The following is a 21,954-nucleotide window of genomic DNA, read 5'->3' on the forward strand; positions in this document are numbered from 1 at the left end:
GATTTTATAACCCTCTAAAGTTACCCCTTAGTCTCTGATGCTCCAGGGAAAACAGCCCCAGCCTGTTCAGCCTCTCCCTACAGCTCAAATCCTCCAACCCTGGCAACATCCTTGTAAATCTTTTCTGAACTCTTTCAAGTTTCACAACATCCTTCCGATAGGAGGGAGACCAGAATTCAAAAGTGATCTAACCAATGCCCTATACAGATCCACATGACCTCCCAAGTCCTGTACTCAATGTTGTATCCAAGGAAAGCCTTCTTCACTACCCTATCATATTGAACTAGCTGTGCCAGTCAGAGGCCTAGTCATGGGCTGGATGCTGACAATCACACGACTAGCAGAGCAGCACTTGACAATTCCAGCTGTGCTACTGAAGACAGTTAATGAGTCACACCAGGTAGCGTCACATCCTCTTGAGGCACTGGATTCAGTACAAACAAGACACAAGATCCTATTTAATAACGCAAGTTTATTTTTTATTGAAAGCAGTTACATGGTGAAAGGGCTATTTTGTATAATGAGTAATTTCTTACTCACCAGATCTATTCCCCATGTTTTAAACCCAATTATTAACAGTCTTAAGTCATGATAATATGAAAGCAATCATGATCCACAGGATTTACAAACATGAAGTTTCCTTGCATCTTTGTACACCTTACTTTTTGTAGTCATTTATCTACTCTGAAAAAAATTCAACAAGTGGTTCAAAACCCCTAGTAAATTATACAATTAAAAAGATAATGCTGTGAGGAGTCCAGGTGAAGTATGTAGTATCTGTATGCAATCTGCACACAGTTGCTGCCTGGTGACAGATAGTTCTCGCTGTGCAACACCCATCAGACACAGAGCAAAGCATTTGACAAGAAACAAGTAGAACTTGAGAACAGAATGTTAGAATCCAGAGCTCTCAGCTTGTCACAGAAACCACTTGCTGATTGCTAATGCTCCAGTCACAACAGGCAGCCCACGCACACTTACAACTGGCTAAGAGGTAATCAGGTAAGCATGCACACAACCTTATTTTCATATTTATACATGTGAAAGGTCCCAATAATTCTAGGCAAAGGGAAGTTAAATGTGTGTTTGTGCAGTAGATACTGCAGTCAAATTCTTTCCCTCTCTACATCTTGGGCTTTTGACTGGTTAATGGCAAGAACTGGAAATGAAGGCACTTTGATGAGCCTTGGACAGTTACTTAGTGATGACCATGGATTATAAACGAAAGCTACACTGTATACAGCAACATGAGAAGAGATGCACATAGAATAACAATCTGACGCCTGTTCCTTTTGCAAGTACATAACACTTGTGGTTATGTTCACATTCCAAGGTTAGTGCTGTGGAGTTAGATGTGTGAAGGCACAGGACTGTGTTAAAATATTAGAAAAGATTATTCAATAAAAGGCTGTAAAAAGTACATTTTGAAAAATGATTTCAGACAAATCTTTAACTTCTAGACACCTGCATAGGTACAGAATTTACAACAGAAAGGATGTAGATCACTTTGGTATGAATTAGTTTTTAATTTAATTGCTTCTTCCACCAAAACAGCACCTTTAGCCATGATTAGTGAGCCCCTGGGTGATCCCTGTATTATGCAGCATCAATTCATTGGCACGTGACAGATAAAGCCATACTGTCAACAGATGAAACCAAAGTGTACCTCTGCTCATTCTGGCACAGTGCCAACTACATTGAACTCCCTTATTAAACAACAGCTAGCTATTAAGTTGTTCAGTGCTGATCGGAAAGGAGGCACGCAGACATTGCTGGGGCATCGTGGCCATTGAAAAACCCACAAATAGCGGGAATATCTTTCACAGAACTTTGGCATTTGGATGGTGATTTAAAACCACTTAAAATAGTTTAACGTCTGCATTCAGAGGAATGTGAAAAGGACATGTCAATTACTTGTCTAATAGGCATGAGGCTCTGGTATTAAATATGCCGGAGTCCTTGACTTTGGGAACTGATCCCAACGATAATGCTGTCAAATCGATACTAGTTTGTACATTGGCATCAGAGAATTTCATGTCATTCTCAGTGAGATATACATCCAGGTTATTACCTATACATTTAAATAGTAAGTGCTTTTGCTCGTCTATTAGTGACGAATGCTGACTGGCTATCGTCTGTACAACGCCTTGCAGCAATATTAAATGGCCTTTAACTATGGGATCATTTCTCTTTAAATTGTGATATTCAAGCAGGGCACTGGTCCCAGTGAGAGCTCAATCACTGCATGGACTGGCAGATCGCCTGCTGCAGAGATTTTCGAGTTACCAGAAGCCGAACAACATCTTCATTCTTCTTAGTGAGACGTTTCCTGGCCTGGTCATGTGTTACCATCGTCATATCCCAACCATTCACCTGCAAAAGGCACCAATATCAGGGGTGTGGCTTAAAACAGAGTCCATTACACACATTTTTGTTCAATAGCAAACAAAACAAGCTGCCTGCCATAGATTCTCTTTCCAGCTGGAGCTTTCTCACCACATTCCTTCCACAAGACGATCAGGCGTTCAGTGAACCAGAATACATCCCTGCCTGCCTACTAACCAAGGAAAAGGATCAACATCTAAGAATTAAACACTATACCTCAATTTATTATTACATCGACCAGATGACGAGGTCTCAGCTTCCAAACACAGGCTTCAAACCAAACCTGAAAATGTGTTGCTGGAAAAGCGCTGAAGAAGTGTTCATGCCCGAAATGTCGATTCTCCTGCTCCTTGGATGCTGCCTGACCTGCTGCGCTTTTCCAGCAACACATTTTCAGCTCTGATCTCCAGCTTCTGCAGTCCTCACTTTCTCCTTCAAACCAACAAACCCAATCAGCCTTTCCTGATGAAGGCCTTATGCCCAAAATGTTGACTGGCCTGCTCCACGGATGCTGCCTGACCTGCTGCACTTTTCCAGCAACACTCACTTCGACTCTGATCTCCAGCATCTGCAGTCCTCACTTTCTCTCCATGAAAAGGTGTTAACTGATAATTGGAAATGAGACCAAGACTTCTATTAGTCAAGGGCAAGGTCTGAAAGGATGTGGGTCAAAAGCCAGTGAATAAGGTTAAGAAACCAATTAATCAGGCTCTCAATGAACTTGCAGAACAGCTGAGGTATTGAATGACCTCCTGTTTATATATTCCTCAAGTGAAAATGATTAGATTCTCTTCAGTATGCGGACAGGCCGTTCGGCCCAACAAGTCCATACCAACCCTCCGAAGAGTAACGGACCCAACCCCATTCCCCTACACTTTATTTACCCCGATCAATGGACCAAACACTACGGGCAATTCAGCATGGCTAATTCACCTAACCTGCACATCTTTGGACCGTGGGATGAAACCGGAGCACCTGGAGGAAACCCATGCAGGCACGGGGAGAATGTGCAACCTCCACACAGACAGTTGCCCAAGGCAGGAATTGAACCCGGGTCTCTGGCACTGTGAGGCAGCAGTGCTAACCACTGTGCCACCTTGCTTTATTTATAAAAATTGCAGTAATCTCCCTGAACTGTTAAAAACAACGGTGCTCTGCACTGACCATCGCCATCAACCATGTTCAAATTCTACATTTTACCTCGAGATTAACCGGACCAGGCTGACTACTGAGCTGAGGATACTGCCTCCCAGAAACTAAACATGTCAGCAGCTGGTGCGGGGTCTGATAGATTGATTGAAATCACAGGCCTGCCCTCTTAAGCCTATTGTGAAAATTCCTTTCATTGACAATACTGTTACAACACTGTGTAAACCCTCCCACTTAATTTAAAACCAACACAAAAGATTTATCCTGTGCAGTAATCTGTAAAAATTCGAGTAGCCAAGAACTATTTAAAGTAAAATTTTTTTTTAAATATCTAACAGAATAATTAACTAACCACTATTTACAATTCTTTCCTCTAACCTGTTACCTTCCCTTCTATAACACTAGTCCAATAAAACTCCCAATCAAGATTTACAAAACCATCCTTATCTCAAACCCAGGCAGCTTCCATTCTTCTATTCCAACCTTCCTGTGTCGCCTTTTCTTCTTATTAGGAATTTCTGCCTCACAGGTTACTGATCCAAAAGGTACTTTTAAAAAGCTATTTTCAGGCAGTCTGTTTACATGCTGGGCTTGTCAGTTCTCCTCTCAACTGTTCAATTTTCCCTAGTCTTGTACCCCCAAAGCTTCAGATTGTCATTGGCTTTTAAGATTATCAATATACTAAATTCAAACTGGATTGGAGTTTGATATTTTTGGGGTAGAATTTAAACTGACTGGTCAAATTAGAATTTGCTTTTGTCTCCAAGCGACAAGCTAATCAAGTTATTCGACCAAGTGTTACATTGTTAACTTATTGAGAACACTTGGTGCTATGTCTCGTAGTTCTGCTGCTTTTAACTTTCTTAAAGTACAGCCACATTTTCATAACAATATAAAGTTCATAACATAATGAACTAATTCCCCTCCTCAACCTCTCTATATACAACTAGAGAAAGTTACAATGTGAACTGGAAGTAAAAATTATAAGGGGCTTTGCCTCAGCAATCTTGGGCAGCACAGTGCCTCAAACAGAGTTACACTCCATCTACCACACCCTGAGAAAAGGAACAGGAAGTGAATTCACCACAGGAAATAACATCACCACAGGAAATGATATCACCAACCCGAAGAAACCCAAATATATAAATAGAAAGCAGGAGTTTTCAGTATTGCTTCGCCTGAAGCCCACTGAAGATGTTACTGAGTAAGGCAACAAAACGTTTGCAGCTCAGCGAGCAAACCTACATCCAAAACTTCAACCTGAGCTACAAATCTTCTCAAGGCTTGCTAAGTGCCTCAGTGGTTGGCACTGCTGCCTCACAGCACCAGGGACCTGGGTTTGATTTCACCTTTGGGTGATGATGGAGTTTGTATATTCTCCCCGTGTCTGCGCTGGTTTCCTCCGGGTACTCCGGTTTCTTCCCACAGTCCAAAGATGTGCAGATTAGATGGAATGGCAATGTTAAATTGCCCAGGATTCAGGGAGGTGTAGGCTAGGTGGCTTAGGCTTGGGAAATGCAGGGCTACAGGATAGGATAGGTGGCTTTTCTAAGTGGGAGTGATCTTTAGAGGGTTGGTGTGGTTTTGATGGCCGAATGGCCTGTTTCCACACTGTAGAGATTCTATAATTGTTGTCAGTTCATGGACATAATGGTTATATGGATACTAATTGGCTAAACACATATTGCTTTATACATAGCATCACTGCAAATCCAACCTGCATTATTTTGTCTCCAACCTGGAGACCCGCTTTTTCCGCTGGTCCGCCTTCTGAGACTCTTGTTACATATATACCCTGTAAATACAAAGAGAGACGTACAGTTGATTCTAATAGTTTCTCCATTCTGATTAAACTATAATCATTTAAACAGACTAATCACTAAATATAAGACAATTGGGATCTAATTAGACGACTTCCTGCACTTTAACATATTAATGAAATTTGCTCACCTTTAAATATTTATCCAGTTCTCATCTGAACTTTGCTATCAAATGTTCCATTAAGTTGACCAGGTCAGAGATATGAGCAAACAGGTTATTTACCAGCACACTGTCGCACTGATAGTCCAAAATATTATCATTTTGAAAACCACATTACCACAGAAATTAACCTTAAAACACTGAAAGTTAGAACAGGGCTGAAATCGTTCAGAACCATTTCATCAAGTGGAAGGAAGATTTTTCCTACCACTTGGTACATTTGACTCCTGATCTCTACAATGAATGAAAAACATTTAATCCTCTCCATGGGCCACATAGAAGATGTAAGACAGAAGAGCTCATAGCATTGTGGTTATGTATTGACGTGGATAGAGGACTGGCTAGCTGAGAGAAAACATTTGCAACAAATGTGTCATTTCCCAGATGGCAACAGAAATTGGTTTAGTAGCTAAGGGGTTGTGCTGGAACCTCACATTGACAATCCGTATTGATGACTTGGTTGAGGGGACCTACGGTGAAGCAAACCGGGAGAAGGATACACAATGTCTGCAAAGGGATAGCCTCAATGGACTAAGACAGACGTAGTATTAATGTGGGAAAATGTAAGCATTTACCTTTGGTAGGGAGCACAGAAAAACATTATGTAGTTGCAGAGAGATTGCAGAATGTTGTGATACAGTCAGAGGAAGGTGGTTTTGTACATGAATCAGAAATACAGCATTCAGATACCGTCAGAAGTCTGACCACCAGATTATAGTCCAACAGGTTTATTTGAAATCTGAAGCTTTCGGAATGCAAGTGAAGGGAGAGCGAAGAGCACACACGGAATTTATGGGCAGCAGGATCAAGGGCAGAGAGATCAAACGATCAGACAACTGGTGTGAGGAATAATAAATCTCTGCATGTGAGCAGGAGTGTTAGATGGTGTGAGTGAAGTGTTAACAGCTGAATAACAAGCAAAGGGATAACTTATAATCTGATTAAATGAGGCAAGAAGATAATTACAAAAACATTAAAGTTAAGGTGGTGCTGGAGACAAACTAAATTATTTAAATAAGGTATAAGAGTCACATGCCAAGAGTCTAAGCAAAGTAGTCAGTAATCCAAAACTGTACAAACTAATGAAGATACAGAGATCATAATTTTTCAAGGTGATGGCGTCAAAACAGGACAGTTATGAGGATTTTACAGATACAGAAGTGTTGTGGGGTCACACATGAACCCAACATCATGGTTGAGGCCATCTTCACAGGTACGGAACTTGGCTATCAGTCACTGCTTGGTGATTCTGCCTTGTTGTATCTCGAAACCCGCCTTGGAGGTCTCGTACCCAAAGACTGGAGGCTGAATGTCCCTGGCCGGGAGGGAACATCCCTGTCTGGCAATTGTTGCAGTGTCCATTCATCCATTGTCATAGTATCTGCTTGGTGTCACCAATGTACCATGCCTCGGGGCATTCTGGCCTGCAGAGTATGAGATAGACATCATTGGCCAAATCATATGAGTAGCTACCGTGTACGTGGTGAGTGGTGTTCCTATGTGTGATGGCATATCCATGTCGATGATCTGACATGTCTTGCAGAGGTTGCCATGGCAGCGTTGTGTGCTGGATAATTTGCTGCAAACTACCAGCCTTCAGATCAACCACACCACAAAACACTGACATGGCAACCACTGCAAGATTTGTTAGTGTCGACGTGGATACTACCATCACATGTGGAAACACCACCCAGCATGTACGGGCAGGCACTCATGTGACTTGGCCAATGGTGTCTATCTCATACGCTGCAGGTAAACAATGCCCCAAGGCATGGTACGTTGGCAAGACCAAGCAGATGCTATGATAACGGATGAATGGAGACCACACAACAATTGCCAGACAGGGATGCTCCCTCCCAGTCAGGGAATACCTCAGTGGTCAGGGGCATTCAGCCTCCAACCTTTGAGATGTACAACAATCACGGAGCAGAAACTGATCGCCAAGTTCTGTTCCCATGAAGAGGACCTTAATTGTGATCTTGGGTTCATGTCATGCAACGTATGACCCCACCACACTGTTCTGTATCTGTAAAATCATCCTAATGGTCCTAGTTTGACACCATCACCTTGACAAATTGTTACCTCTCTATCTTAAGTAGTTTGTACAATTCTGGATTATTTACTACTTTGGTTAGACTCTGAGCATGCGACTCATTACCTAACATGTTATTCTAGTCATTAATTTGTCTCCAGCACCACCTTATTTTTAATGTTTTGTAATTACCTCTCTGCCTCATTTAATCAGATTATAGGTCAGCCCTTTGCTTGGTATTCAGCTGTTAACAGTTTGCTCACACCATCTAGCAGTCTTGGTCACCTGCAGAGATTTATTATTCGACACTCCACTCACACCAATTGTCTGATCTTTTGAGCATTCTGTGCCTAGTGCTCTTCTCTTCATTTCACCTGACAAAGGGGCTGTGCTCTGAAAGCTTGAGATTTCAAATAAACCTTTTGGGACTATAACCTGGTGTCCTATGACTCCTGACTTTGCCCACTCCAGTTTAACACCAGCACCTCCAAATCATGGTGTCCACACACTGCAAGCAATCACAAAAGCAAACGGAATGGTGGCCTGTATTGCAAGTGCGGAGGAGCATAAAATCAAAGATATTTGTGGCCACAAATAGAGAACTGCGTACAGGTTTGGTCTCCTTACTTAAGTATATACGTGCACTGAAGGCATTTCAGTGAAGTTTCAGCAAGGGACACAGTTTAAAATAAAGAAGCTGGTTCAGGGGCCAATGCCACCACTAGATGGAGCCCTGTGTGTGTACATTAGTGACATATTTTAACAAGATGTAGAGATGCCAATGTTGGACTGAGGTGGACAAAGTTAAAAATCACCCAACCAGGTTATAGACAATGTTTATTTGGAAATACAACTTTCAGAGCGCTGCTCCTTCAATGGGTAGCTAGGCAGGATCATAGGACACACAATTTATAAAAGATCAAAGTGCCATACAACTGATGCAATGTATTGAACAAACCTACATCACTGCTAAGGCTTTTATCACTTAGAATGGGGTGGATAGTTTCAATTTATGAATATGTGAGGACAGTGCAGGTGTGAGAGAGAGAGAACCTGCACAGTTATCGCCTTTGCTGTTTGAATTCGTGTATTGTTGGACATCGGAGTGCATCTGGGAAAATGAACAAACAGTGAAATTCACAACTAATCTTGGAGGAACTGATGGGGGAAGTTCACAGCACAGAATCAGATAAGTTAATTGTTGTTTTAAGTCTGTCTGAGAGAAAGGCTGCAGTAGTGAGTATAGTGGATTCTTTCTTGATTATGTGTTTTTGGAGATAAGTCTCTTGATTAAACTTAAAATATAAGCCATAGCTATTAATTTAACCTGGGGCAGTGTTTGTAGAGGAATAAGACGGTGTTATTTTCTGGGTCTGTAGATTGGGAAGGAGGAAAAATGACCTTTGCAGTGATATACACTTCTTGTCAGATATGGGAGTTTAAAGAGAGTTTAAGGGTTACTGCGGATTATATCTGCCATAAATGCTGTTGGAAGCGAATCTTATCAGATCGAGTGGATCGGTTGGAGAGACAGATAGAAGCGATGAGGAATTTGCAACAGCAACAATATGTGTTGGATGGCAGTTATAGGAAGGGGGTAAAGTCTCAGATACAGTCACATAGATGGGTTAACTCGAGGAAGGATGAGAGAGGTCGGCACCTAGGGCAGGAGTCTTTTGTGGATATACCCATTTCAAACAGGTATGCTGTTTTGGAAAATGTACAGGGTGATGGATTCTCAGGGGAACGTAGCACAAACAGCCAAGTTTCTGGTATTGAGACTGGCTCTAATGCAATGCGGGGTACGTCAGCTTCCAAGAGATCAATTGTGTTAGGGGATTCTGTAGTCAGAGGTACAGACAGACATTTCTCTGTTGGCCACAGAAAAAGCAGAATGTTTCCCTAGTGCCAGGATCAAGGATGTCTCCGAGAGGGTGCAGAATGTTCTCATGGGGGAAGAGGGGCCAGCAGGAGGTCATTGTCCACATTGGAACCAACGATATAGGAAGGGAAAAGATTGAGACTCTGAAGGGAGATTACAGAGAGTTAGGCAGAAATTTAAAAAAGGAATAGTCATATCTGGATTACTCCCAGTGCTACGAGCTAGTGAGGGCAGGAATAGGAGGATAGAGCAGATGAATGCATGGCTGAGGAGCTGGTGTATGCGAGAAGGATTCACATTTTTGGATCATTGGAATCTCTTTTGGGGTAGAAGTGACCTGTACAAGAAGGATGGATTGCACCTAAATTGGAAGGGGACTAATATAGTGGCAGGGAAATTTGCTAGAACTGCTTGGGAGGATTTAAACTAGTGAGGTTGGCTTGGGGGGGGGGGGGGGCGTGGGAAGAGGAGGAGGGAGATCCAGGGAGATAGAGAGGAAAGAGATCGATCTGAGACGGGTACAGCTGAGAACATAAGTGAGTCAAACAGTCAGGGCAGGCAGGGACAAGGTAGGATTAATAAATTAAACTGCATTATTTCAATGGAAGGGGCCTAACAGGGAAGGTAGATGAACTCAGGGCATGGTTAGGAACATGCGACTGGAATGTCATAGCAATTACGGAAACATGGCTCAGGGTTGGGCAGGACTGGCAGCTTAATGTTCCAGGATACAAATGCTACAGGAAGGATAGAAAGGGAGGCAAGAGAGGAGAGGGAGAGGCATTTTTGATAAGGGATAGCATTACAGTTGTGCTGAGGGAGGATATTCCTGGAAATACATCCAGGGAAGTTATTTGGGTGGAACTGAGAAATAAGAAAGGGATGATCACCTTATTGGGATTGTATTATAGCCCCACCCAATGGTCAGAGGGAAATTGAGAAACAAACTTGTAAGGAGATCTCAGCTATCTCTAAGAATAATAGGGTAGTTATGGTCGGGGATTTTAACTTTCCAAACATCAACTGGGACTGCCATAGTGTTAAAGGTTTAGATGGAGAGGAATTTCTTAAGTGTGTACAAGACAATTTTCTGATTCAGTATGTGGATGTACCTACTAGAGAAAGTGCAAAACTTGACCTACTCTTGGGAAATAAGGCAGGCCAGGTGACTGAGGTGTTAATGGGGGAGCACTTTGGGGCCAGCGATCATAATTCTATTAGATTTAAAATAGTGATGGAAAAGGATAGACCAGATCTAAAAGTTGAAGTTCTAAATTGGAGAAAGGCCAATTTTGACGGTATTAGGCAAGAACTTTCGAAAGCTGATTGGAGGCAGATGTTTGCAGGTAAAGGGACGGTTGGAAAATGGGAAGCCTTCAGAAATGAGATAACAAGAATCCAGAGAAAGTATATTCTTGTCAGGGTAAAAGGTAAGGCTGGTAGCTATAGGGAATGCTGGATGACTAAAGAAATTGAGGGTTTGGTTAAGAAAAAGAAGGAAGCATAGGTCAGGTGTAGACAGGATAGATCGAGTGAATCCTTAGAAGAGTATAAAGAAAGTAGGAGTATACTTAAGAGGGAAATCAGGAGGGCAACTCAGGGACATGAGATAGCTTTGGCAAAGAGAATTAAGGAGAATCCAAAGGGTTTTTACAAATCTATTAAGGACAAAAGGGTAACTAGGGAGAGAATAGGGCCCCTCAAAGATCAGCAAGGCGGCCTTTGTGTGGAGCCACAGAAAATGGGGGAGATACTAAATGAATATTTTGCATCAGTATTTACTGTGGAAAAGGATATGGAAGGTATAGACTGTAGGTAAATAGGTGGTGACATCTTGCAAAATGTCCAGATTACAGAGGAGGAAGTGCTGGATGTCTTGAAATGGATAAATCCCCAGGACCTGATCATGTGTACCAGAGAACTCTGTGGGAAGCTAGAGAAGTGATTGTTGGGCTTCTTGCTGAGATATTTGTATCATCGATAGTCACAGGTGAGGTGCCGGAAGACTGGAGGTTGGCAAGTGTGGTGCCACTGTATAAGAAGGGTGGTAAAGACAAGCCAGGGAACTATAGACCGGTGAGCCTGACCTCAGTGGTGAGCAAGTTGTTGGAGGGAATCCTGAGGGACAGGATGTACATGTTTTGGAAAGGCAAGGACTGATTCGGGATAGTCAACATGGCTTTGTGCATGGGAAATCATGTCTCACAAACATGATTTGAGTTTTTTGAAGTAGTAACAAAGAAGATTGATGAAGGCAGAGCAGTAGATGTGGTCCATATGGACTTAAGTAAGGCGTTCGACAAGGGTCCCCATGGCAGACTGATTAGCAAGGTTAGATCTCATGGGACTGGCTCAAAGGTAGAAGACAGAGGGTGGTGGTGGAGGGTTGTTTTTCAGACTGGAGGCCTGTGACCAGTGGAGTGCCACAAGGATCGGTGCTGGGGGTCCTCTACATTTTTTTTGTCATTCACATAAATGATTTGGATGCGAGCATAAGAGGTACAGTTAGTAAGTTTGCAGATGACACCAAAATTGGAGGTGGAGTAGACAGCAAAGAGGGTTACCTCAGATTACAACAGGATGTGGACCAGATGGGCCAATGGGCTGAGAAGTGGCAGATGGAGTTTAATTCAGATAAATGTGAGGTGCTGCATTTTGGGAAAGCAAATCTTAGCAGGACTTAATGGTAAGGTCCTAGGGAGTGTTGCTGAACAAAGAGACCTTGGAGTGCAAGTTCGTAGCTCCTTGAAAGTGGAGTCACAGACAGGTAGGACAGTGAAGGCGGCACTTGGTATGGAAAGAGCCGGGGGGGGGGGGGAGGAGGGGAGAAGAGAGAGGAGGATGATCACCTTGCCAGGATCTTCCCTACACCTCCACTTCTCACCTTTAAACAATCATCAAACCTTGAACAGACCATTGTTCACAGCAAACTGTCCAGCCTTCAGGATTACATCAGCCACAATACTACACAACCCTGTCATGGCAACCACTGCAAAGCATGTCAGAGTGTCAAACTGGATACACCATTACACGTGGGGACACCACCAAGGCATTCTACACTGGCAAGACCGACGGATGAAGGAGACCGTGCAACAATCGCCAGACAGGTATGTTCCCTCCCAGTCAGGGAACACTTCAGCAGTCAGGGACATTTGGCCTCAGATCTTCAGGTGACCGTCCTCCAAGGTGGATTTTAGGATATACAACAACGCAGACTGGCCGAGCAGAAACATACAGCCAAGCTCGGTACCCATGAGAATGGCCTCAACTGGGATCTTGGGTTCATGTCACACTACAGGTGACTCCACTACACTATACACTCACACGCACTCTTTACACACACTCACACACACCCTCCCACAGGCCATCACACTCGCGCTCGCACATACACATTCACACACACACACACACAAGTTATTGGGTGAATTTGCATTCAAAGATTTATATTTGCAAATATATACTATTTTGTTCAAAGAGCACACAATCAGTAGTCGGTCAGTCCATGTGACATTTTCTCAATTCCTACCAGTTTGACTCAGGTTGGGATACAGACAGATTTAACCTCTCACCCCATACATTATCTGAACTGTCACTTTAAAATAAAACCTCAAGTTACTTCGGGAATGTGACTTGAAAGAAGTTCTGGGATTTGCATATTAATGAACCGAAACCTCCCACCCCATTCTATGTGATTAAAGACTTAACTGCAACGTAGATTTGTTCAATACATCGCATCAGTTGTATGACACTTTGATCTTCTACTATAAATTGAGTGTGCTACAATCTTGCCCCACTAGCTACCTGAAGGAAGAGCACTCCGAAAGCTTGTACTTACAAATAAACCTCTAAACTATAACCTGATGTTGTCTGATTTTTGACTATACTTAAACAATGCTTTGTGTCAACTTTATCAAACAAATCACCCCCTCTGGGTTTGATATACAAGTAAACCCAATTCCTTCTACTATTACAGGGAATCTAGGGAACATGAATCACTGTTCATTCCTGATAGGATCTATAAAGAAATCGTCTTTATATTGCTCAGGGTTGTGCTGGTTGACACAACAGTGCACTCCTGACCAGGCAGCACATTGCAATTTAATATTAGAAAATCCAAATACTATCAAGCTAATGCATAACATATCATGGTACAGCTTTCAGTTATGTTTTCTTCAGCTGCAGTGACTACCAACATCAAGTAGTAAAATGATGGGTGCAGCTGAGCATGAGCAGTTGGATCACAGCAGCCATTTTTAATGGCAGCATCCAATGTCCCTGTGGTGGGAATATACATGTTAAACTGAAGGGTCAGTGAGTATAGGAATAGGAGGATAGAATAGAATTAACACAAAGCTGAAGCACTGGTGCAATACAAGGACTGCCAATCACCCAGTTCATTTCGGGGAAAGTAGGATTTGTACACATCAGTACAATGGGTTACAGCAGAACTGCAATGGGACAATATCCTTGAGGAGATTGGGGTGGGGAAGAGGAGATGTAATGGTGAGGCGGAGTCACAATATTGATCAAGAAGTTAATTTCTGTAACGAGGGGCAATGATCCCAGAGGATGAGGCGAATTAGAACCTAAACAGAAAGGATCCAATCTTTTACTGGGTGTATACCATAGGCTCCTAAATAGGGAAAAACAACGTCATATGTGTAGTCAAATCTCAGATGCGTAAAAGTAGGGTAATAATAGTAAAGAATTTCAACTTCCTAAATATTAACTGGAATAGACAAAGTCTGAAAGGATGAGAGGGGTGGAATTCTTAAAAAGTATCCAGGAAAGCTTTTTAAGCCAATGTGTAAAAGTCCTACAAGATCGTGTGTGAAAAAGTTGCCCTTAAGGTCTCTTTCAAATCCTTCCCCTCTCACCTTATACCCATGCCCTCTAGTTTTGAACTCCTCACCCCTGGGGAAAAGACTTTGGCTATTAACCTAATAGAGGTTTATAAAATCATGAGGGACATAGATAAGTTCAGCCCTCAATCTCCTACACGCCAGGAAAAAGAAATCCCAGCCTATTCAGCTTCTCCTTATAACTCAGACCATTCAGTCCCGATAATATCGCGTCCAGAATGAGGAGACACGGTTTTAAAATTAGGGGTCACAATTTTGGCACAGAAATCAGGGGAGTTTTGTTTTCTTTTTCTTGACTTTGGAACTCTGTGCTTCAGAAGGTGGAGGAGGCAGGGTTATTTAACAAGCAGCAGGTAAAACTGGAAGGAAGAAGAATGGAGGAGTGGTGGTGAAAGAGAGGATCAAGCTCAACCATATTGATGGCTGAAATCAGTCTGGTCTTGATAAGCATATCAATTTACAAATTTCCAATTCAGATCACAAAGGGAGCAGTGTTAAATTAGATCAATCCAGAGAACATCAGTTCAAACAGTCAAATTGTCATCAAAATTCAAAGTAGTCCACTCAGGTTCCCAAGGGGAGCAATGTTGCCTAAATGTGATCAAGTGTTAGCTGAATTTTGAAATGGCTGAGCTCAGCTTATTCAATTGCAACCACCAGGCAGGCTGTGGGTGCAAACAAAAATCCAAAGTGCGACCCAGTGTAGCGCTGAGGGTGTGTCGCATTGCTGGAGATGCCAATGAGAGCTTAACCTCAAGCTCCAGGAGGTCTTATGGTGCAGTGGGTGGTGTTCACACCACTTAAGTCAGAGGCTCTGAGTTCAAAACCCACTTAATGGTCAAGGAAGGTGTATTCATTACAGCTAAACTCTCTCAATGTCATGCTGTAAACCCAGTGATGGGCAGGAGGAGCGGAAGAGTATTTGAGTTGCCAGAGGAAGTGGCATAAGCAGGTAGTTACAGAATTTAAAAGAAATTCAGACGGGTACATGAATATGAAAGGTTTAGAGGGATATGGACCAAATACAGGCAAATGGGACAAGTTTAGTTTGGAAAACTGGTCGGCATGAACAAATTCAACTGAAGGGTTTGTTTTGTACTGTATGACTCATATATAAGGGGCTCTAGTAGCAGGCGGCATTGAAGGGTTGTTTCGTCATAGAAGCCTGTAACCAGTGGCATACCAGAGGGTTTATTGCTGGGTCCCGTGCTATTTGTTGAGTACATTAATGATCTAGACATGAATGCGGGAAGATATGATCAATAGGTTCGCAGGAGGTTATGCCAGAAGCAACACCAGGCAAATCTAAATATGAAGTGCATCCCAGTGAAGCTCCAATACAGGGCTACTTAGATGCAAATTAAAAGCAGCTATGTTAAACAGATTAAGTGATCCCACAATGATCAGGTCTAATTTCTGCAGTTCTGCTGCATCAACTGGTGATGGACAACTAAATAATCAACAGCAGGAATTTCCACAGATGTCCCTAGCCTTAATGAGGAGGAAACCAACACATCAGTGCAAAAGACAAGGATGAAGTATTTGCATCCTTCCTCATCCAGAAGTGCTGAATGGATGGGCCCATTATGGCATCCTCTGGTGGTCACCAGCATCATAAACATCAGTCTTCAACCAAATTGACTCATTATGCCACTGCAAGGGATCCTCAGGATAGTGTCCTTAGGCAAAACACCTTGCAACCGCTTCAATGGCCTTTTGTTCAATCATGAGGTCAAAATAGGCACGTTTGCTGATGAAGGTGCAATTTTCAGCATCATTTGCGACTCCTCAGATACTGAAACACACCATGTTCATATGCATACCCACTCGGCAACAAGTTCAAGCTTGGGCTGATAAGTAGCAAGCAATGTGTGTGAACAATGACCATCACCAACAAGAGAATCTAACCATCACTCCTTGACATTCAATAATATTACAACTGCTGATTCCCTCACGATCAGCATGCTAAGCTTTACCATCGACTAGAAACTGAAGTGGATCAGTCAAATAAATAGTTGCTACAGGAGCAGGTCAAAGCTGAGAAATCCTGGAGTAAGTAAGTCACATCCTAAACCTACAGAGCCTACACACTATCTCCAAGTTAGAAGTCAGGTGTGTGATGGAATATTCCCCATTTGCCTGGATGAGTACAGCTGCAATAAATTTGATAACATCCAGGTTCCTTCTCAGTTACTGAGTTAAAATTCCTAACAGCTCTTCATTGCCCTACACCACGTAGTTTTGGAAAGCAGCTCACAACTACTTTCCCAGGGTAATTAGGAATAACATCAAATGCTGGCTCAGCCACCAATACTCATGCTGAGTGAGCAAAATTTGTTTTAAAAACTGGATTTTCCCATGGCGCATTGGCAAAGATAACAGGGTCGCAAGTCGTAAGGAGAATACAGAAGCTGTAAAGAGATAGAGACAAGGTGGGTGAGTGTGCAACAAGTTAGTATGTGGAGTATAATGTTGGACAGCAACCGATTATTCTAGGTCATCACAGAAAAATTCTGCATTTTGATTCTTTAGTGCAAAACATGAATGTTGTCGTGCAGAGGGACCTGGGTATACTTCTATATGGAATACAGGGAGTAGGCATCAAGGTACAACATGGCCTTTATTGTAAGGTGATTGGACAATAGGAATAAAGAAGCCTCGCTACAATTGTAAGGGGGTTTGATCTCCACTTTTAAGGAAGGACAAACTTGCATTATATGAGGTTCAGCAAAGTTTATTCAGATTGGTCGTTGGGATGTTCAGGGGAAGCAATAGCCAAGTGGCATTATTGCTGGACTGTCAATCTAGAGACCCAGGTGATGTTCTGGGGATCTGAGTTTGAATCCAATCATGGTAGATGGTGGAATTTGAATTCAATATAAAAAAAATCTGAAATTAAGAGTCTAATGATGATCATGAATCCATTGTCAATTGGCAGAAAAACCCATCTGGTTCACTAATGCCATTTAGGGCGAGAAACTGCCATCCTCTAGAGCCACGTCGTTGACTCGTGTCATCTGGAAGGAGCAATGAATGCTGGTCTAGCAAATGACACCCTCATCCCGTACAAAACAAATAAAGTTGCCACATGGAGAGAAGAGTGAATTACATTAATATTTACTCAAGTTTAGAAGTAGGAGGGGACAGCATTGAAACCTATAATGCACTTGACAGGGTTCATACAGGGATTGTCTCATCATTTACAACTAAGATGAGGAGAAATAACTTTACTCATACAGTTATGCATTTTTGGAATTCTCTACCTCTGTTTTTTAAAACTCCATTGTTGTATATCTGGAATGGACAGATTTTTGGTGTCTCAGGGAATCAAGGAAAAATTGGAGCAGGCTGAATGGAAGAGCAGGCCAGAGAGACTGCAGTCTACTCATATCTTGTGTTACATTCTAACCAGAGTCCTGGGATCCAGCATCCTGGCCCCGCAAATTCTGCCCACTGGATAGGTAGTTCCTTCCAATAGGTTCAAGCAGGAACCACAGAATTGTCATAGCATAGGGAGCCATTCAGCTTTTCACATCTGCACCAGGTCTCTACTCTCTATCATTCTTCTGCTTTCTTCCAATGCTCCTTTCCTGACATTAAGCCAACTGTCTCTTGAAAGGTCCAACTAAACATCCCTCCATCACTCAAGCAAAGCATTCCAGATCACACCCATTCATCATGAGAAAAATGTTTTCTTCATATCTTCATTGTTTCTTTTATCAAATACCTCGAGCCTGTACCATCTTATTCGTGGCCGTTTTGCTAATGAGAACATTCGCCAGGTTACTCTGCTCTTACCTCTCATGATTTTGAGCATTTATCAAATCTGCTCGTGATCTTCTCTTCCCCATGGAAACTTATCCCACATTTTTCAACCTACCTACATGAAGTCCCTCATCCCTGGAACAATTCTTTTGAATCGTATCAACATCCTCTCTAATGCCTTTAGATCTTCTGAATGCACAATATCTAAAGGTGTTTGAAACTGTTTACTGTTATTAATATGCATCCACTGGGTTATTTCCTGCTGGTAAGTCTCTCGGATTTGGAATCGCCCATTCTCACCTTGTCTGTTTTGTCCTCTGAGTAGGGGTTCTGTGTTGGGTCCTGGTCAATTCCACCTCCAATACTGAATCCTAGGATCAGGTTATCACCATGATGCAGTTTGTGGATTTCAATACGTTGCTGAAATAAAGAATCAGAGTGAGAGTGTGTGTGAACACCTGCACTCTAGGACAGTGGCCATTTTCTGAATGTTTTCTACTGATAGATTTCACTCTCAGTTACTCACCATTACAGTATTTAGAAAGAACTTACGTGATCACTTGAAGCATCACTGTACACAAAGCTAGAGGCCAAGTACCCAAAGGGTAGATGGGTGCTTGATTACAGGCACAGACAGAATGGGCCAAAGAGAAGTTGGGAGGTCATGTCGCGGAGATACAGTACATTGAGCGCGCGGGGGTGATGTGGGGGATCGGGGAGGGGGAGAGATGGGCGGGGGTGATGTTGGGGGGATAGGCAGAGGTGATGTGGGGGATCGGGGAGGGGGAGAGATGGGCGGGAGGGATGGGCGGGACCGGGGGGGTGGGACCGGGGTGTGGGGGGGGGGGAGGAGGGATGGGCGGGACCGGGGTGGGGGGGGGGGGGGGGAGGAGGAATGGGCGGGACCGGGGTGGGGGGGGGGGGAGGAGGGATGGGCGGGACCGGGGTGGGGGGGAGGAGGAGGAATGGGCGGGACCAGGGTTGGGGGGGCAGGACTGGGGTTGGGGGGGGGGGGGGGGGGGAGGAGGGATGGGGGGGGGAGGAGGGATGGGGGGGGACCGGGGTGGGGGGGGGAGGGATGGGCGGGACCGGGGGGGAAGGGAAGGGAGGAGAGGGGAGGGGACCAGGTTTTTGGGGGGGGGGGGGGGAAAGAGAGAGGAGGGATGGGCGGGACCAGGGTTGGGGGGGGAGGAGGGATGGGCGGGACCGGGAATGGGGGGGGGGGGGGGGGAGGAGAGAGGAGGGATGGGCGGGACGGGAATTGGGGGGGGGGGGGAGGGATGGGCGGGACCGGGAATGGGGGGGGGGGGAGGAGAGAGGAGGGATGGGCGGGACCAGGAATTGGGGGGGGGGGGGGAGGGATGGGCGGGACCGGGAATTGGGGGGGGGGGGGGAGATGGATGGGCGAGACGGGGAATTGGGGGGCGGGGGGGAGGAGGGATGGGCGGGACCAGGAATGGGGGGAAGGGATGGGGGGGACCGGGGATGGGGGGGACCGGGGATGGGGGGGACCGGGGATGGGGGGGACCGGGGATGGGGGGGACCGGGGATGGGGGGGACCGGGGATGGGGGGGACCGGGGATGGGGGGGACCGGGGATGGGGGGGACCGGGGATGGGGGGGGAGGGATGGGCGGGACTGGGATTGGGGGGGAGGGATGGGCGGGACTGGGATTGGGGGGGGTGGGGAGAGAGGGATGGGCAGGACCGGGATGGGACCGGGAATGGGGGGGGAGGGATGGGCGGGACCGGGGATGGGGGGGGAGGGATGGGCGGGACTGGGATTGGGGGGGGGTGGGGAGAGAGGGATGGGCAGGACCGGGATGGGAGAGAGGGATGGGCGGGACCGGGAATGGGGGGGGGGGGGGGGGAGGGATGGGCGGGACCGGGAATGGGGGGGGGGGGGGGGGGGAGGGATGGGCGGGACCGGGGATGGGGGGGGGAGGGATGGGGGGGACCAGGGATGGGGGGGGGGGAGGGATGGGGGGGACCGGGGATGGGGGGGGGAGGGATGGGCGGGACCGGGGATGGGGGGGACTGGGATTGGGGGGGGGGGGGGAAGAGAGGGATGGGCGGGTCTGGGATTGGGGGGGGGGGGGGGGAGGGGAGGGGAGGGATGAGCGGGACCGGGATTGGGGGAGGGGGGGAGGGATGGGCGGGACCGGGATTGGGGGAGGGGGAGGGGAGGGGAGGGATGGGCGGGACCGGGATTGGGGGAGGGGGGGAGGGATGGGCGGGTCTGGGATTGGGGGAGGGGGAGGGGAGGGGAGGGATGGGCGGGACCGGGATTGGGGGGGGAGGGATGGGCGGGACCGGGATTGGGGGGGAGGGATGGGCGGGACCGGGATTGGGGGGGAGGGATGGGCGGGACCGGGATTGGGAGGGGGGGAGGGGGGGAGGGGGGAGGGGGGAGGGGGGGAGGGATGGGCGGGACCGGGATTGGGGGGGGGGGGGGGGGGAGGGATGGGCGGGACCGGGATTGGGGGGGGAGGGGAGGGGAGGGATGGGCGGGACCGGGATTGGGGGGGGAGGGGAGGGGAGGGATGGGCGGGACCGGGATTGGGGGGGGAGGGGAGGGGAGGGATGGGCGGGACCGGGATTGGGGGAGGGGGGAGGGAGGGGAGGGGAGGGAGGGGAGGGGAGGGATGGGCGGGACCGGGATTGGGGGAGGGGGGGGGGAGGGGAGGGGAGGGATGGGCGGGTCTGGGATTGGGGGAGGGGGAGGGGAGGGGAGGGATGGGCGGGTCTGGGATTGGGGGAGGGGGAGGGGAGGGGAGGGATGGGCGGGACCGGGATTGGGGGAGGGGGAGGGGAGGGGAGGGATGGGCGGGACCGGGATTGGGGGAGGGGGGGGAGGGATGGGCGGGACCGGGATTGGGGGGGGAGGGATGGGCGGGACCGGGATTGGGGGGGGAGGGATGGGCGGGACCGGGATTGGGGGGGGAGGGATGGGCGGGACCGGGATTGGGAGGGGGGGGGGGGGGGGGGGGGGGGGGGGGGGGGGGGGGGGGGGGAGGGGGGGGGGGGGGGGGGAGGGGGGGGAGGGATGGGCGGGACCGGGATTGGGGGGGGAGGGGGGGGAGGGATGGGCGGGACCGGGATTGGGGGGGGGGGGGAGGGGGGGGAGGGGAGGGGAGGGGGGGGGAGGGGGATGGGCGGGACCGGGATTGGGGGGGTGCGGAAGGTCGGAGGGAGGAGCGGGGAGGTGGGGAGAGGGTGCAAGGGTGAGGGGGTGTGGACCCTCCGAACGAGTGGGGGTAGCTGCTGCTGTGAAGCCGCGGTCCCGGTCCATCCCCGGCTCTGAAGACGAGGAGAGGCCGGGGTTTGTCGCGGGGTCAATCCCGAGCCTGAGGGAGTGACCGGGCCCCGGTTTGTTGCTCACCTCGGTCAGCCATCCTCTCCCTGACAGCAGCGCGTTAGGCCCCGGGCTCATCCCGAGACACCAGACCCACTGCCCATTAGCACTCACCACAACCACAGCGACCGGCTGCCCGGCGATAAACGACATCGCGCCTCAGCTCGGCTTCCACCGGGACAGGGGCGGCACTGCCAACGGGGGGCGGAGCTACAGGCGGAAGTGACATCACCGGAGGCGAGACCTCTGCTGGAGACAGGGGTCGAGTGACTGGCGGGGCGAGGGCGGGGCTATAGGCTGGGCTCGTGGGCGGGGCTATAGGCTGGGCTCGTGGGCGGGGCTCTGGGACAGGCGTGGGGGCGGGGTGAGCGGCTGGGGGCGGGGAGAGTGGCCGTGCGACAGGCAGGGGGGCGGGGCGGCTGGATGTGGTTCGGGCGGGGGGGCGGGGTGAGTGGCTAGGGGCGGGGCGACTGGCTGTGGGACAAGCGGGGGGCGGGGCGAGTGGCTGGGGGCGTGGCGTACTGGTTATATACTGTAGGAACAAAT

At 47.3% G+C, this 21,954-nt stretch overlaps 1 protein-coding gene across 1 annotated transcript; it reads right to left on the minus strand.

Moving 5' to 3' along the window:
* Window positions 1–457: 457 nt before the first annotated feature.
* On the minus strand, window positions 458–21,617 carry tax1bp3 (Tax1 (human T-cell leukemia virus type I) binding protein 3). Its single transcript, XM_060846094.1, has 4 exons — window positions 21,523–21,617; window positions 18,356–18,475; window positions 5,252–5,329; window positions 458–2,373 (listed from the first exon to the last, which is right to left on the minus strand). Exons 1-4 carry the CDS (start codon window positions 21,559–21,561, stop codon window positions 2,239–2,241), a joined length of 372 nt encoding a protein of 123 aa, XP_060702077.1. The 5' UTR covers window positions 21,562–21,617; the 3' UTR covers window positions 458–2,238.
* Window positions 21,618–21,954: the final 337 nt, after the last annotated feature.

This window comes from Hemiscyllium ocellatum, chromosome 28 (assembly GCF_020745735.1).
Source record: "Hemiscyllium ocellatum isolate sHemOce1 chromosome 28, sHemOce1.pat.X.cur, whole genome shotgun sequence".
Classification (NCBI taxonomy): domain Eukaryota; kingdom Metazoa; phylum Chordata; class Chondrichthyes; order Orectolobiformes; family Hemiscylliidae; genus Hemiscyllium; species Hemiscyllium ocellatum.